The sequence below is a fragment of the Miniopterus natalensis genome, chromosome 4 (assembly GCF_054644295.1).
Source record: "Miniopterus natalensis isolate mMinNat1 chromosome 4, mMinNat1.hap1, whole genome shotgun sequence".
NCBI classification, from domain to species: domain Eukaryota; kingdom Metazoa; phylum Chordata; class Mammalia; order Chiroptera; family Miniopteridae; genus Miniopterus; species Miniopterus natalensis.
In genome coordinates this window covers 83011414-83029965 of record NC_142084.1, presented here as the reverse complement: position 1 = coordinate 83029965, position 18552 = coordinate 83011414, and the positions used below count along the sequence as shown (strand labels likewise).

Below are 18552 nucleotides of genomic sequence, written 5' to 3'. Positions count from 1 at the left end.
CATCATTCTAGCTACAATCGGGTTTTTATAAAGGCCAACTTCAAAAGAACCCAAAACCAAAGAATCCAGATGCATTATGCCCCTACGCGCCGGCAAAGGGAACAGAGAGGGCGCGCTCCCAAACCAAGCCGGCGGTCTATTCTCGGCAAAGGAAGGCCCAGACGAGCCTCCATATTCTGCACTACCTCTCCCCCCACGCTGACATGGCTCCTTTAGGATTCCCTGCACCCCCCACCTCCCCAGAGACCGGGCCCAAAAGGACCAAAAATTCAGGGGCGAGGGCGAGCGCCGGTCGGCAGTCACACGCGGCTCCCCGCGCGGGAAGGCACCACGTTGTCCCGGCTGCGGAGGAATGCCGGGAAGGGGGGCCGCGCACTCACACTCGCGCACACGCACACTCCCGACCGCGCCTCCCGCCCGCACCCGCCTTCCACCCCCAGCGCGGCTGCGGGCGCCGAACGCACAGGCCGAGCGGCCGCGAGCAGCCCGCGGGCCGGCGGCGCATGGCGCCCAACTGTCACCCGACCGCCCAGCCCGGCCACTCCCTCCCCCGCCGCCACACGCCCCTCGTGCCGCCGCCAGCCCCCTCAGTCCCTCACATTTTCCGCCAACCCCTTAACTCGATTCCCCGCACACTCGCCGTCCGGCTCCCTCTCAAGGCGGAAGGTCCCCGGGATCGGGGAGGGAAACCACCGAATTCAATGACACGTTGGGTTTCCTCTTCTCCCCATTCTTTCCGTAACCGACCCTCAACCCGTCACCAATGGCGATTCTACCGCCTAATATCTACTCGAGAACAAAAGTTGTTAACTTTTTAAATCCCGAACCCGTGTGGTCGGTATGAACCCACCGCCGGCCGCTTTGCTGTCCATGACATATGCTCATTAAACATTTACACCATGGGGACGATCGCAACGCTACCAAAACGGCGAGCACGGGGCGGAGTGGGAAGAGGTGACTTCCCCAAGAAGGTTTAGGCTAGGAACTCACACCAACACGCGGTGGTAAGAGCCCTTTTCACCGAAACCAGGGCTCACCCGCTCCCGGCGAGGTAGGCCCGGACCACGCCGTTGCCCACTAACCGCTGAGGCCCAGGCGGTCGCCGGGGCCTCCCGGAGGCCGGGCCCTCCGGCAGGGGCAGGATCCCGACTGTGTCTGGGGAGAGTGCTCGGCGATCCGAATTAGCCAGGAAGCAAAAAAAAAAAAAAAAAAAAAAAATCCCGAGTCACGACAACCAGCGGCGGACCCCGGGGCCCTTGAAGCCGCTGGGGGGAGGGGACGATTATGTCCCCGGAAGAGGCCCCCGTACCCAGGATAGCAAGCAGGGAGACCCACCTGGTAGGGACTGTCCGTTCACAGTGGCCAGGACCGGCTGCAGCGCGTTCTTAGTCCACGGGTTCACCTTGGGCGGAGGGGCCTCCACGAAGTCTCGGCGCCCGGCGCCCGCGGCTCCGGCCACTCCTCCGCCAGCGCCCGGCTCGCCGCCGCCGCCCTCCTCTCCGTCGCTGAAGGCCAGGCCCTCGGCGCCGGGCGGCTGAGGAGGCCGCGGGCTCTCGCGCTCCAGCTGCCCGCTGCCCTCCTTGTGTGGCTTGGCGCAAGGCGGCCGAGGTCTCCGGCCACCGCCGTCCGGCTCCCCGCCTCCGACGTCGTTCGTCCCGGGTTCGCCCTTGCCCTCGGGCGGCGGCGGCGGCGGCTTCTTCCTCACCAGCCCCCCGTGCTCTTCGGCCTGCAAGAGTGGAGCGCCTCCCGGCAGCAGCGGCTCCACCTGAGTGGCCATCTGCGCGCCCGCCCCCCCCCCGGAGAAGCCGGGCGCGCCAGAGGCGGCCTCCCCCGCCTCGAACTTGGCTCTCAGAGCGCCCGGGACGCCTTCCTCCGGGGCGCTGGGCCCCAGTCCCTGCGGAGAAGGGTCGGGGTTCACGCTAGGCGCGGCCTCCCTCCGGGTCGGATGCAGCCGCCGTAGGTCCGAGGCCCGCTGGCGGGGCGGGGGGGGGAGGAAGGCCCCCCACTCTGCGGTCCAGGCCTCCTTGGCGCGCGTCCCCCCCCGCCCGTTCCTCGCGAGGCACCCCCACCCGGAGCCTGGCAGGCTTCTCGTCCCGTCCCTCCCTCCCCCCCGCCGCCGGGGCGGCCCGGGCTTCCCGGCTCGGGGGCTGCAGCAATATGGACGGACGGGGGAGAGGCGCGGCGAGCCGAGCAGACCACGCGATCGCGGCAGGCGGCGGGCGGGCGCGCGCCTCGCGACGCGGCGGGCGAGGGGAGGGACGGCGCAGCGGGGGCGCGCCCGCTGGGGCTACCCTGAGCGACCGATGGGCAGGCGGAGGCGGGAGCGCGCGCGCACGGCCTCGCGGGCCCGCCCCTCGCGGGCCCGCCCCTCGCCTCCGATTCCTCGGAGCACCTCCCAGGCTACGGGGTGAGGGGTGCTCGGACCCGACGGGGACGAGCACGTGCCTGATGCAATTCGGAAGGGGGGGCAAGGAGAGAGGCAGGAGACGGGGGGGGGGGGGCGGGACGGGTGAAAAGGGGGAGGTGTCTTAAAGGGCCAACGCCTGAGAGCGAGCGCAGGTGGAGCACATGGGAGCGGGCCACGCGGCTGGCCCGGCCTGCTCACGCTCCTCGGGTTGGGTGCGCCAGGTTCCAAGAAAGGAACCATTAATGTCACCTTCGACTTACAGGATAATGGAAGGGGGTGCCTATCCACCCCGAAGACGCGCCAAGGCCGCGGGTTCTCTGGCACCCCATGCGCCTGGCCCCTCCAGGCCTTGCCCGGGTGACCTTGGGCGAGCCGCCCTCGGCTCTGCCTCTGCGCGCGCGGTACTCGGCTCCTCCTCGCCGACCCGGGGACGTTGCCCGGGATGGGTTCGACGCAAGGTCCAGGAGGCGGATCCTTAACTCTTAGAGGCTGGGGGCGCTTAGGAAGTGGGAACTGAATTACCAGCAGCCCCCTACCCGGCCAAACCCCCCGAAACTGGGGTTTTATGGGCAGGAAATGTCTTTTCTTTCAAGTGGATTTCGTTTTTTCTAAAGAAACTCTTTGGGCAGAGTTGAACCAACTCCTGAAGTCTGAGATTTTATCCTGGCCCTGGTGCTGCCCCTTACCAACTCTGCAGCAGTCACTAACTTAGTGGGCCTCAGTTTCCCTATTGTAAAAGGAAGGAGTGGTGTATGACAGTGGTTTCAAACTTTAGTGCACACTCAATTCTATAAATATTTACTGACCTCGTACTGTGGGAGCCTTTGGGTTCTAGAAAACCGGGGTTTAGCAATAAACCAGGCTAACAAAGTCCCTATCGTGGAATTTACATTCTAAGGTGGAGATGGAGACAAACAAATTATGTGATAAACAAGTTCCTGTCTAATATCTATGAAGGCAATAATGACTACAGTAATAGGTTAGACTATTTCAGCTACTTTAGCTTGGACGGTGAAGGAAAACTTTGAAGGCAGATTCCAAAGCATTTGGAATCAGGCCTGTCTGGGATTGAATCCAGAAATCTGCATGTCTAATAAGACTCCTTGGGTGCTTACCCACCAGGTGGTCTCACACTTCACTTGGAGAAGTTCTGGCCTCTGACTGGCTGTGATCCCACCTGCTCAAGACAGAACAGCCTAGAAATGTTGGCCATCTCCAAGACAATTAGAACCCACAACCTGCCGGATGGAGGAGAAGGCTTATTGAAAAGCCTCTCGAAACTACCCCACAGAGCAAGGCTGGTTGTAGGGCTGTTGTAACCAGGACTACTCAGGAGAGGTCCTGGTGGGGACAGCCAGGCAATCTGGTGTTTAATCCCAACTCTTCTGTAAGAGTTGGCACTGTGGCCAGTTCTCCATACTTCCTTGGGCCCCTTTTGCTGGTGGAAAAAATGGGGATAAATAATGCCTGACTTGCTTCTACCCTCTGAGTTTTTGTGAGGAGTCAAGTAAAACAATGTAAGTCAAAGAGCTGTGTAAATTATAGAGACTGAGGCCAATGCTTCTAAGGAAGGTAATAATTAAAGGGATCTCAGTGAATTTAAGCAGGATTTTTCATAATTGTGTTATATGTACCTTTAATCAGAAGGTAAATTATTGCACATTGCCACTGGAATGCATTATTTTTTATTGTATTTATTGATAAATAGTTTCTGAAGAGGTTCTTCACACTAGGCCCTCTTTAAACTTTGTTAATAAGGGACATAATGGTCATTGTTGGTCATTCTTTTCAATATTCCTGTAACTGGAGGTAGAGGGGAAAGGTGCCCATACAACTCATGAGGGGACCAGTGCTATGTATGGATAAGTAACTGGTTCATGCCACTCAGCAGTCTGAGCTGAACAAGTACTGCCAGGACCTGCTGTGTGGCAGCTGGAGGGCCATTGGGATCTGCACACCCTGGGTCTGCCCTGCCCCAGAAAGGGGCCCCTAAACACCTGTGTGTCATTTTACAGATGGGCAAACTGGGGCCAGAGAAGATGAGACCTGCACAAGATTATATCTTACACTAAGGTTGTTAGAGCTAGAAAAAAAGAATCTTAATAATTACTCAGTCTCCTTGTTTTGTTGATGAGGACACTAAAGTTGAGAGAAGTTACTTATTCCAGGTCACACGACTAGTCCATGGCAGAGTCAGGTCTCACACCTGAGGATCCTGATCCTAAATCCAGTCTCTTTTTCTACATAATGGAATTGGGATTTGAATTCAGGGTTTTTTTATTCTTAACCCACCACAGCATTCTATATGCTTGTGTTTAGTTCTAAATACTAATAATGAATCAATAGTTAAGAGTAGCTTTTATTGAGTATATGCCAGCTTCTATGAGAAATACTTGATATTCATTATTTCTTTTAATCCTCACAATAATCCAGTGAAATAGTTATTCTTTCCACAAATATTTATTGAGTTCCTACTATGTGTCAGGCACTAGGCTAGGCCCTGCAGGTGTTATCTTTAGTTACAAATGATTATAAAGTTCAGAAAGGAAAATGAGATGAATGCCTTGGTTACAGACAGCAGCTAAAAACCAGAGTGGGCCTTCTCAGGGCAGTCTAACTCCACAGGCCTTCTTTCCCACCACACCACACAAGGCCTCTCTCGCTTCCCTCCACTGCCTCACCCACAGGTAGTTATGAAGAACCCATCAAATACACAGGCCCCAGGAAGATGCTGAAAACTTGAATCCTGTCTCTCCAAAAGGTAAATACTAATTTGGGGGACCAAGTAATAAGCAATAGGTGACCTCAGGCCCCCAAAAGAGGTAAGACAACATATGATTTAGGCAGAAAGGGACAAGGATCAGTACTATACCCATCACTTTGACACATCATGTGCTGAAAATACACAGACACACAGAATGAGAAAATCAAACCTGAAATATAAAAATGACCAAGTGGGTCCAAATACCTATTTGTAACTAATTAAGTGCCTGTGCTCCTGGTGCTGACAATGTCCTAAAGTGAGAGGAAGCCAAATGAGGGACAAGAGACCTGGGAGTCCTGGTTTATAACCTAGGTCTCATCTCTGGTTTTGTTGAATGACTTTAGGCAGCCTCCTTCCTGGGCTTCCTTTTCCCCACCCACAAAATGAAAAGCATAATACCTGCCCATCTAGCTTATGAGTGAAGAAAATACAGTTTCCATGACACTATTCTGTCTTTTGGAGGAATGGGTAAAAGTGGGGTGGGGTGGTTCTTTGAGTTATCTATGCTTATTAGGAAGGAAAATTGAACACACCTGAATGTGCAGTTTTATTCTTCTTTGAGTTTGATTTTCCAAAGGACCTTGTGTTTCTGGGAGAAGTTGGGCTGTATCACTTATCTGCTTCTGATATCAGGGGCTCCTAGGCAGGAGGCCTCTTTACACTGGCATGGAGGAGTGGGTGGGGTCGGCAAAGGCAGGGGCCTTGGCCAAAACAAACAGTGCCAGCTGGGGAGTGTTTTTCCAAACCCTAAAGACTCTTGGGCTTTCTGACACATGCCAAGAAACTTACTTCAGTTCATGGGAGGAGGCTCAGCCTAGATCTCCTCTTGGGAGGTAGGTGTAGACAGCAGTAGTTAATGGGTAAGGTGAGGGAGGTTGCTGACAGTTCCCATAATACCTGGTTGGCCCCTGGGGCAACCCTTCCCTGTAAGTATGATTACCCCCATTTTAGAGATAAGGAGGCAGGCTCAGAGGCAGTCCAAGCCGCTCAAGGGAGTTGGTAAAGCAACAGGATGGGTTTGCAGTGAAAATGGTTTGATAGAGAACGTTTAACACATTCACTACTCCGAGTTAGATAGGCACCATCCTAGCCCCTTTCTCCTCCATTCTACCTATTCAGCCTCTTTCCCCAGCCTTGCTACCCTCCCTGGCATTCCTGAACTTCTCAGGCGGTGTCATGATAGGCTTCCCACTAATCGTCTTCCCTTGCACAGGCAGGGTGCAAGGAGGGTGTGTTCCAAGACCCCCAGTGGATGCCTGAAAATGCAGAGTAAGGAACCCTACATGTACTGGTTTTTCTATACATACATTCCTAAAATAGAGTTTAATTTATAAATTAGGCATAGTAAGAGATTAACAACAATAACTAATAATAACATAAAGTATAACAATATGCTGCAATAAAAGTTATATGACTTTGTGTCCTCTCCCTCTTCCCCCCTCCTACTCTCTCAGTGATAACCAATCTGATAACTGAGACAGCTACTAAGGCACTAACAGCTGAGTAGCCTATACAGTGTGGATGTTCTAGACAAAGGGATGAGCTCAAGATTTCATCATGCTACTCGGAATGGTGCACAATTTAAAGCTTATAAATTGTTTATTTCTGAAATGTTCCATTTAATATATTCAGATCGTGGTTCAACGTGGGTAACTGAAACCGGGGAAAGTGAAACCATGCATAAGGGGGGACTACTGTATATACATTATATATAATGCATAATAAATATATATATTACATCTGTACTTTTATTATTTTTTAATCCTCACCTGAGGACATTTTTTCCATTGCTTTTCAGAGAGAGTGGAAAGGGGGGGGGAGGGGGAGAGAGAGAGAGAGAGAGAGAAACATCGATATGAGAGAGACACATTGATTAGTAGCCTCCTGATCTCGTGCCTACTGGGGCCGGGGATGGAGTCTGCAACCAAGATAGTATGCCCTTGGCTGGAATCGAACCTGGGACCCTTCAGTCCGCAGGCTGACACTCTAACCACTGAGTCAAACCGACTAGAGCTATATAGGTACTTTTAAATGATAAAATATAAAAGTAAAATATATTAACTTCAGCAAACAAAAAAAATGTTAAGTCTAGCAAAGCAAAATCCACGTAAAAGCCCACAACTCAGAGGCAATCACTGGCAACGTGCTGGTGTATTTTCTTCTAGTCTTTTTTCTATGTACATTTTACAAAATTGAGATCATGTTGTACAGTCAGCAGTTTTATTTTTTGCTCCCCCCCAATACTGTATTGTGAGCACTTTTTCCACACCATTGCAAATCCCCTCCATACAGTCAGTTAAGTGTCATCTATTAAGCACCTACACCAGCATGGCTCAGCGGCTGAGCATCGACCTATGATCCAGGAGATTGTGGTTTGATTCCTGGTCAGGGCACATGCCCGGGTTATGGCTTAATTCCCAGCAGGGGGCTTGCAGGAGGCAGCAGATCAGTGACTCTCATCACTGATGTTTTTATCTACCTCTCCCTCTCCCTTCCTCTCTCTGAAATCAATAAAAAAATATATATATTTTTAAAAAGCACCTATGCCTTACCTCGCAGTACCCATCTCCTATTCGTATCACACTGCATTTCCCAAAGGGTTGTTTTTTTGTGTGTGTTTTTTTAAGGGAAAGCAAAAGTTGTTGAAGGAGAGGAGAGACAAAAGCTCCCATTGTAGCGAGAGGGGTCCCGAACAGGTAGCCCCCAAAGGGTTTTCACAGACGCAGGACAAACGTGATTGTCCCAGTTGGCAGCTGAGGAACAGAGCTCCACAGAAGTTCAGTGACTTATTCCTGGATGCCAGGCAGCAGAATCAAGATCAGAACCCAGGTCTCACCCATCCCATTCCGGGCCCTTACATCACACAATAGGAGACAAAGCACACGTGGAAAATGCAAAACCCCATAATCAGACAAACTCGGGTAACCATGTTTAACCATTCCAGGGTCAGAAAACATCCAACTTCATTATCAGCAGCCAAAATGAAAGCAGAAGGCAATTTTCCTGGCAACATGACCATAACTAGTCACCGGCACTGAGCTCCCAGGGCAGAAGGGCCCTGACCTAGCGACTAGAGTGAAAACAACAAAGGGTGAGACATGCTCTCTGACCCAGGGAACAAACCTCTCTACACCAGCACATTGCTCTCTTCACAGATCACTTGCCTGTCCTTTGCCTGTGCCACGGAAAAAAAAGCAAAGGTACCGGATGGAAAGAGTTGGGTTCAGGCTCACGTTTGCCCACTTCCTAGCTGTGTGATATCAGGCAAGTTACTTCACTTCTCTGAGCTTCAGTGTCTCCATTTATAAAATGGTGAAAAGGGAAGTACTTGCCTGATAAAATTCAGTATGCCTTTGAGAACTTAAGTGAACCAATATTTGTGAAAGGGTTTTACAGTCCCAGCTCTACTATCCACCGGCTCTATAAGCCTGGGCAAGTTCTTTCATCTCTCTCAGCCTGTTTTCTCATCTGTAAAATGGAGGTGAAAACAGCATCTACTTCTTAGGGTTATTGTGAGAATTGAGTTAATACATGCAAAGTGTTCAGAACAGTGCCTGACAAATTGTGAGTGTGCAATAAACATTCGCTATTATTATAAAGGGGATGGTGGTTATTGGCATAGAGTCAAGAGAAACATTCTTCAGATCTCACGAAGAAAGCAGAGCATGTGCTACCCTATTCTATAGTGGAGAAACTGAGGTTCAGAAACATGAGGTGTTTATCTGGAGTCACACTGCTAGTTGGTGGCAGCTCTAGGATTTCTAAAGATTCCAAACGCAGTGCTTTCCCCCTCTAGATAATATTCTAGCTGCTGCAAGCTGTTAGCCCTCTGGCCAGTTGCAGCCCCCACACATGTTTTGTTTGGCCCACACAGTATTTTTTCAAATTGAATTTAACTGTGATTAGATAGGCCCAGCACACACTAGTACATTAGTTGCCTCCAGCCAACTACCCTCATTTAGATCTCTGCACAGGCTGATGCCATGCCATTCACTACACAGATGGTATAGTAAAGTTGAGGAGACTATAAGGGAAGCAGAGAGGACCACAGGCCAGAGGGATGGGGAAGAGGTAGTCAGGGAAGCCTTCCTAGAGGTGGTTGTATTTGAATTAGGACTTAAAACTGGAGAGTGGGCCTAGCTGGTGTGTCTTAGTGGTTGAGCGTTGACCCATGAACCAAGGAATTCCTGGTCAGGGCACATGCCTGGGTTGTGGGCTTGATCCCAGCAGGAGGCAGCCAGTCGATGGTCCTCTCTCATCAATGTTTCTATCTCTCTATCCCTCTCCCTCCCTCCCTCTCTAAAATCAATAAAAACATATTTTTTTAAAAAAATTGGGGAGTGGGATGTGTCCAGATTAAAAGGGAGAGCAGGGGGTAGGGCAGACTGCTTTAGCATTTGGTAACCTTCAGGGATGTTTTTGAGTTTCCCTGTCAAGGCTTCCCCAGGCCTTTTTCTTGGTAGACGAGAGGAAAAATGAGCTGCCCTTTATCTCAGAAAAGGCCACGTGATTCAGGAGGTACAGAAACAATACTCATTGTCAGTGTTTGTTGATTGAGTAATTGATCTGTGCCATCATCCTTGAGGACTCAGCACTGTGCATGGCGCCTGGAGAGAGGTGCGATCACAAGTGCCGAAGTATGAACTATGGCCCCTGCCCTCAAGGATAGTAACAGCAAGAATGATGATGATAGTGGCAGGGGCTGTGAACAGGGACTTTTTGCTTAGGGTAGCACTTCCCAAGGAATATTCCCAGAATGTGAAGAGATAGCCCACCAAAGTGGATTCTTTCACAGAATCATTTCTGGGAAATGAAAAATAATTTGGGTTAAGCAAGGTTTAATGAGTGTTTTGCTGTAAGATGTCTCAGGGCCCTTAATGTTCATGGTGAATCTCTAAGAAGGAGGTAGTGGTTACAGCATCCCCAGACTCATGACACAGACCAAATCTGGGTCTGGTATTCTGTGGAACCTCCTTTGAGAAATGCTGACTCAGGTGCCTCCCTTTCAGACAGTGGAATTTAGGAAGAGGTCTGCCTTCCATTTCTGGCTCTGCTGCTACTTCCTATGAGACTTAGAAAAGTCCCCTTCTCTGGACTTCAGTTTTCCCATTTTAAAAAAAGTCTGGATATTCTGGAAGTTTCTTTCCATCCTAGCAGTCTTGACAGCAGTTTCTAGCATTTCATACCTCTACGGCAAAGAGGATGAGTGCTGGTCACAGGAGTGAGATGGGAAAGAGTGTGGCAAGGTGATGAGGCTGCCTGGCTGCCTATCTCAGCAACAGTCACTGGATCAGAGAGGGTTGCCAATTCCCATGGGGTCCCACAGCACTTGAGTGTGTCTAGATCTGTGACATGTGATAAGGGAACTTAAAATTATTATGAGTGGCCGAATTAGCTAATGTGGGCAAAGTGCATAGAGATCACTAGATAAAAACAAGGAATAAATGCCCAGTTCATTTTGTGTAGGCAGGACTGTCTGGTGTGTTTTCCACAAGCTTCCAGGGTGATTGGACTCCCAGGCAGCCCCCCAACTGGGAAAAGCAGGAAATGTGACAGCATATCTGCCACTCTCCTGCAAAACCCCTCCAATAACTTCATATTGCAACAAGAATAAACTCCAGACCTCTTACCTTGGCCCACAAAACCCTGCAAACTCCAGACCCCATTCTCCAGCTTCCCTTCTTTTCTCCCCAGCCTGTGCCATGCGCTAGCTCCTCAGACACATGGAGCTCATCCGAGCCTGGGGGCTCTGGGGCATAGAGTCCCCACTGCCTGAAACGTCTTCTCCCAACACACACGCAGACACAAACACCATACACTTCTTATCCTTCAAGCCTCAGCTTGAGTGGCCCCTTTCAGAGAAACCTCCCTTGACCAACTTGGCTGATATACTACTTTATGTCCCTCATATCACAGGTCACAATCTCTGATTTTATGTGCTTACCTGCTTTTTGCCCATTTCTGCCCCTAAAGTGTAAACTCCGTGAGACTGGAGCTTGTGGCTCTTTTTTTCTATTGTTGTTCACTCTTTAGTATCCCCAGTCCTAAGCACAGTGCTTGGCATAGTAGGTACTTAATATTTTGCTGAATGAGTGCTGTGTGGCCTCTGGCAAGTTGCTCTCCCTCTCAGGGGGAGAGCATGTGTGAAATGAAGTGGTTGGATGAGGTGCTGCTGAGAGCCCTTGGAGCTCTGACTGTGGTTCTGTGACTAACATCTGGGCCTCAGGCCCAGGAGTGAGCCTGGCGTGCTGTATTTCCATAGCACTGCACACAGTGCACTGATTTAATCAGGCAGCAGGCACCTTGTAATTTAGTGTTCTGCTGTCCCTCGTCCCCAGTCCCTGGACTAGGGACCATGCTGTCAGATTTCCAGGATGATCCGTGCACAGCCACTTGTTCTCCCAGCTGGCAGGCAGGGTGGACTGGGAGAGGATGTTCAATCTGGAAACCCAAGGGCCAGGAGGACTTGTCACTGTCCTGAACTGAAAGACTGGAATTTTTGAGAGATTTCATCAAATCCTCTAATCTCTCGTTAGAAGGGACCTTCCAGGATGCTTGGCTGGCCCTGTGCCTAACTGCCCTCTAAACACTGCTCAGCAGTGATCTACTTAAAGTGCTCAGTAAGGGCCTTACCAGCTCTCAGGGCCCTCACCTCACCAATGAATAGCTTTGTTTAGAAAGTTCTTTCATCAGCAGCATCGTGAAACATGAGGTAGTGCAGCATAGGGCAAAGGGCCTGGGCTCTGAGCCAGGTGGCCTGGGCAGAATCCCACTTCTGCAACCTACTTGCTGTGTTTGCTTGAGCCAGCCATGAGCCCTCTCTGTGCCTCCATTTCATCTTCTGTAAAAGAGGGGGAACCCTTGTTGGGCTGTTGGGAAAATTACAAGTGAAAATACCTAGCAGGAAGGCAGTAAACAATAACTACTACCTATGAGTGTTCTTATTGTTTTTATTACTGTAGTTAGGCTTTCTTGGACTCTGTTTTATGGGTTGGTTTGTTTGCAAAAAAGACAGCGGTGAGATCCAGCCCAAAGACACAGGTCTGGGAATTCAGAGGAGTAGGCTCAATACTGACCATGAGAATATTCACTTCATCTTTCTGGGCCTCAGGATCCTCACCTGAAAAAAGGAGCACGCATAATCCCTGTCTTGCTTTTCACCCTAGAACCCATGTATAGACCAAATGAGAAATGGAACAAGAAGGCTTTGAAAAGTGAAAAATGCTGTGTAAATGTGACGGATTCATCTTATTTTGTTGGAGAAGCCTTTTCCTCTTTTAGCAAAGCACATTAACTTCCAAACAGCAAAACAGCTAAGCTCAACCTATTTGGCAAACTGTGTGTTTTTAGTACTTGTTGTGAATTTGAAGCTAATCCCTTCAGAAGCTTCTTTCATTAATGTACCGGAGCAAACATTTGAGAAGGGTTTATTTGTAAGCATTTGGTACATTCCTACAGGATGCAGGGCTTGGCTGATTTCTGCCATCTTTGTTTATTGTTATTATTTCTTCACTTTCTCTTCTTCAGGAATTTGATTAGAAGGATCCGGGTGAGGTGCATTCGCTTTGCAAATGTCAGCAGAACACAGGAACGCTGCATAATTTCAGGAAGTCCTGTGTGACCTTTGTTCAATGCCCAGCCTGGCATGTAGACCTAAGGCTGGAGGGGGCCCCTAGAGTTAGCCTTTTCGTTTGTACAGATCAGAAACCAAGGTCCAGAGAGGGGAAGGTACTTGCCCAAAGTCACACAGTTGGTTTATGGCAGAGGCTTGGCTGGAAGTCTCTTGGCTCCAAACTCCATTATCTTTCCAGCAGTTGTATGGAATCTTGCAATTTCTCTAAATTAGCTGATTTTGTATCAAAATCTTATAATTCATAGAGGTTTACAGTTTCAAAACTCGAGCTGTATACTGAAAATCTGTATAGTATATTATTGCAATGGACAGACAGGAAAGGCTATCAAATATGGGAATTGTAATAAAATGATTTATCTCAAAAGAATGATTACAATTATGTAATTAACACTTTGTATTCAGACATTTTCATCTCTAAGGACCTCTGAGTGTCTTACAGATTATTTAAATATAGATCACATACATTGCTGGAGACAAAGTCTATAGTTTTAGAAGATAATTAAAATTCCTTCCCCTTTGGAATTCAGAGAATTGCCTATGGTATGAATATCAGCCCCCCAGACACATGAATAAATCTAAAACTGAGAATTCTGAACAGAGGGCTGGAAAAGATCTTGAAGAGCAATTTGTCTGGGAAAAACAAATATCTAATAAGCACAATAAAATCCCCTGCTCATACAGGCATTATTAATCAATTACAGCACTCCTCCCCACTAAGGCAATCATTCTCATCGTAGCACTCTAGGCAGCCACCACCACCCAATTAGAGTTGAACCCAATCTGCCATCCTGAAAACTAGTCTATTTTTTTAAATTATATTTTTAATGATTTGAGAGAGAAGAAGGGAGAGGGAGAGAGAGATAGAAAATCAATGATGAGTCATTGATTGGCTGCCTCCTGCACACCCCCTACTAGGGATCAAGCCCACAACCCAGGCATGTGTCCTGACCGGGAATCGAACCACGATATCCTGGATCCTAGGTTGATGTTCAACCACTGAGCCACACCCAGCTGGACACTTGAAGTTGTCCCAGAAACAACTTACTCTATATTCATATTTCTGGTTTCTTTTTGCTCTTCTGGTTGGGTGTTTTTTGCTTCCTCATGTTCCAAATTGCTGATTTGATTCTTGGTGTCCTCTACTCTACTGTTGATTCCCTGTAAATTATTCTTCATTTCAGTATGTGTAGCCTTCATTTCTGACTGGCACTTTATTATGTCATTGATGATCTCACTGGTTTCCTTAACAGTTTTACTAAGATCCTTGAGCATCCCTATAACCATTGTTTTGAACTCTGTATCTAGTAGCTTGCTTGGTTCTGTTTCATTTAGTTCATTTTCTGGAGATTTCTTCTGTTCTTTCCTTTGTGACATGTTTCTTTGCCTCCGCATTTTGGCTGTTTCCTGGTGTTTATTCCTATGTATTAGGTAGAGCTGATACGTCTTCTGGGATTTGTAGAGTGGCTTTGTGTAGTAGGTGTCCTGTAGGGTCCAGTGGCTCAGTCTCCCCAGTCACCTGAGCTGGGCCTTCTAGGTGCTTCCCTGTGTAGACTGTGTACACTGTCCTATTGTAGTTGAGGCTTGGTTGTTGTTGGCATCACCCGGAGGAACTGACCCCCAGGCCAACCAGCTGTGAGGACCAGCTGCAGCTACAGCCAAAGAGCTGCTGTAGTGGAGACACCCCTATGGAGCAGGATTTACTTTAATGGAGCTTTAGTGTTCACCGAGTCTGCCCTTTGAGTGTGTTACTCGTGGATGTGGTAGGGTTGTAATCCAGCGTGGTTGAAGCTGACCACCAGGTGCACTGTCTCTGGGGTCTCCCAGGAAGTACAAAGTCAGCTTCACCCAAGTACAAAGCCCAGGGTCACCCAGCATGAGCTACACAGCAATCCATAGATGGCAGCTACTTGTGCTGGGCTTGGAGGTGTCCAGGAGAGGCCAAGCTGTGAACCAATGCAGGCTGCCACTAGTGCGAGGCCTGAGGCCACTTATTGAGAGGTATGGGGCATGCTGAGGCCAGCTGCTGCTTGTTTGAGAGATTTTAGGAAAGTCCTAAGCATGAGGCTAGAGAGACCACTTGCATAGAAAAGCTACTGGAAATGGCCTGGATGAGCTTGCAAGTAGGGAGGGGCTGGGTCTCCGGGAATCACCAGGGCAGGGCAAAAGGTGTGAGTCAGGTTGGAGATTCAGAAAGGCACCTGCCTGCCAGCTCTGTTGGGGCAGGGCTTTTCAAAGGAGCAATGGCCTCTGCCAGCTCTTCTGTCTGGGAGAAAACTGCCCCTCCAGCTCTCGTCCTGTTTTCAGGCAAGCTGGTTCCTCCCTGAATGTCCCAGGTTCCTTTCAAGCTGCTGCCCAGCACTGGAGCTCAGAGGGAGTGTGTTTGAATAAGTCTTTATGTGGGCCCTTTAAGAGGAAAGCCTTGGGACTCCTGCAGCCTCCTAGTCCCTCAGCCACAATCCCTGCTGGTTTTTACAGCCCAAAGTTGTGGGACTTCTCTTCCCGGCCCTGGAACCCTGGGCTGGGCACCCGATGTGGGGCTGGGACTCCTCACTTCTCTGGGAAACCTCCAGTGCTGAGATATCCCTCCTGGTTTTAAACTATGGTGCCGGGTGTGGGACAACAGCCACGTGTCCATGATTCCACCCGATTCCGTTCTGCATCTCCACCCCTCTTACCAGCCTCTATGTGTTCCTTCAATTCCTTTGTTGTAGGACTTCTGTTCAGCTAGATTTCAGGAAGTTCTGAATGATGGTTGTTCTGTATTTTAGTTGTAATTCTGATGTGGTTGTGGAAGGCGGTGGGTAACTGCTGTTACCTACACCGCCACCTTGTTGTCTCCCTGCTTTTATCTTTTTTTGTTTGTTTTAAAGATTAGTTTCTGTTTTTGTTTTGTTTTGTTTTTAAATATGTTTTTACTGATTTCAGAGAGAGGATGGGAGAGGGAGGGAAAGAGATAGAAACATCAATGACGAGAGAATCATTGATCTGCTGCCTCCTGCACGCCCCCTACTGGGGATGAGCCTGCAACCTGGGCATGTGTCCTGACTGGGAATCAAAGCTCGATCTCCTGGATCCTAGGTTGGTGCTCAACCACTGAGTCACGCCCGGCCAGGCTCCCTGCTTTTATCTTAATCTCCACCCAACTCTTTGCTATGTTCAAAATACACTTGATTGAGCTGTTTAGAACACCTCTACCAGTGATCTGCTGAGTGGCAACGGGCCTATTGCTTTACCTCTTTCAGCGTCAGTTGTTTTCAAGTTGAAAATGGAGCTGGTAATCCGGGTTCATATTCCTGCCTCTCTTACTAGTAAATTGGCATGGTCTTTTGAGAAATGTCTGCTGCTTAAATTTCTGTGACTATGGGGAAAGGATCAGACATTTTGAGAGCACCTTGTTCAGGTAGGGTACTGTGCTCCTGCTGCACTGTTTTTGCTCTAGAAAGTATAAAAATGAAGCAAGATATTGGCTGGCCTTGGTGATCTGGCTATGGTAAGGCCATTTGGAAGGGGGTTGCATTTGAGCAAGACTTTGGAGATCAATATGATTAAATGTTTCTTTTGATTATAAAGGTAATACATGGTCATTGCATAATTATTGGGAAAGACAGGTCCGGAAGAAAAATCACTCCTATTTCCTTTATCCATAACCCATGTCAACATTTTGTTTTATTTTTCTCTTCTAATATCTTTTTACTCCATGCATAGGTGTTTAGTGTTTTTTTTTTTCACCTTTCACATGGTGGCTGTTAATCTATCTATGTCATTTTATATTTTGATTTTTAAAAAGTTTTAATATACTATGAGAGTGCTCCTTAACCCAGTAATTCAACTTACCTAGAGTAACCAGCAGAAATGCACACATACATATGCTCACCAAAAGGCATGTATGAGCAGCACTTTTTGTAATAGCCCCAAACTAGAAACAACCTGACTACAGTATCCTGTCATTAGAATGGATAAATACATTGTGGTATATACACAAAATTGCAACCTATACTGTGACGAAAATAAATTATAGCAATTGTGGATGAATCTTACAAATAGGGTATTGAGCAAAAGAAGCCAGACACTAAACATCCACTAATGTAAAAGTGCAAAACCAGGCAAAACTAACCATGATATAAGATGTTGGAACAGTGCATACAGGACAAATGGCTAGGGATTGGAAGAGAGTGTGGGGGGAGGTATCTGACTGCAAGTCACACAATATAGTTAACCTTTAACCAACACAAGTTTGAACTGCATGGGGTCACTTATAATGAATTAATAGGGTTGGCCCTTTGGATTTGCAGGTTTTCTGCATCTGTGGATTCAACCAACTGCGAATGGAGAACAGTATTTTCCCATTCCCAACTGTGGTTCCCCAACTGTGGATCTAAAATACTGTTTTGATCCACAGTTGGTTGAATCCACAGATGCAAAGGGCTGACTATAGTTAAGTGTTTGGGGAGTCAAAGTTATACATGGTTATTAACTGTGCAAGGGTCAGTGTCCCTAACCCTTGCATTGTTCAGGGATCAACTGTATAAGTACTTGGGGAAATGTATCAAGCTACACATTTATGACTTGTGTGCTTTTCTATATATGTGCTACATGTAGGTCAATGAAACCTTAATTAAGTTGTAGGAAAATACATCCATCAGGCAGAGGGGGCCAAGAATGTCACTTTGGGCAGAAGGAACAGCACAGAAAAAGTCTCAGGAGTGGGCGGTGTAAAACAATCCAGCCTGCAACATTGGTATTACAATATTTTGTATAAACAAACTACCCCAAAACTTAGGGCTTAAAAACAATTACATCTATTTGCTCATAACTCTTGAGTTGGCAGTTTGGGCTGGGCTCAGCTACATAGTGCTGCTGGTCTCATCTAAGGTCACTGATGTAGTTGTAGTCATGAAGCTTGATGGGCTGGAGAGTCCAAGATGGCCTGCGCTGTTTACCCTTTTTGCCTGCTCTAGGAAAATGGATCTGGGCCCTTTAAATATCCATTGTTTTTTTGCCAGCTGGCAGCATGCTCTGTTTTGTCAATAGAGGGAGCTGGAGAGACCTTAAAGTAAGAAAGGGTGTTTGCTTCCTGGTTTCAGTGGGCTGGTTCACTAGGCTCCTGTAGTTCGAGTGGGTCCCCCATGCCCAGCTCCTGCAGTGGATGGCTCTCCACCATCTCCACAGTGACCAGCAGCACCTGGCAGGCAGCAGCTTCCCCAGGAATTTCTCTTAAGTGATTCTGAAGGAAAGTGTTTCTAGTGAGACATTTCTCTGTGAATCCCTGGCACCTGAGAGGGCACATTTTCAGCAAGTTTCAGAGGATCGTTTCCACCAAGTCTACCGGAATGATAGGGTACCTTAGTGACTTCTCCACCATTTGGCAGACACAGCAATGCCCTCTCCAGTGACATACGGATCTCAGTCCTGGGGTGCTCTTCCTGTTACCCTGTGTTAGCCCTAGGGATAGGGACTGCTCCTTCTGCTATTTCTTTCTTTAGAGTTCTCTTTACTCCTTATTAGTCATTTCCTTGTTACTCCAAGCCTCGTTATAAATAATAATTCTTTTTTTTTTTCTTTAAAAGAGTTCTTTTGTTGGTTTTAAATGTGTCTTTATTGATTTTTTAGAGAGAAGGGAGAGAGAAACACCGATGTGAGAGAAACATGGATTGGTTGCCTCCCACATGCACTCCAACTGGGGACTGAATCCACAACCTGGGCATCTGCCCTGACCAGGAATTGAATCGGTGACCCTTCAGGGCACAG

At 48.3% G+C, this 18552-nt stretch overlaps 1 protein-coding gene across 2 annotated transcripts in view; it reads right to left on the bottom strand.

The window, feature by feature from the left end:
- The window catches only part of LARP1 (La ribonucleoprotein 1, translational regulator), a 49571-nt gene extending 47779 nt beyond the window's left edge, over positions 1–1792 (bottom strand). For both annotated transcript variants that reach the window (XM_087816939.1, XM_087816940.1), the window contains exon 1: positions 1336–1792. In XM_087816939.1, the coding sequence (XP_087673065.1) occupies positions 1336–1777 (442 nt within the window). In that variant the 5' untranslated portion in view covers positions 1778–1792. The remainder of the gene's footprint in view (positions 1–1335) is intronic.
- Between the last annotated feature and the right edge of the window lie 16760 nt (positions 1793–18552).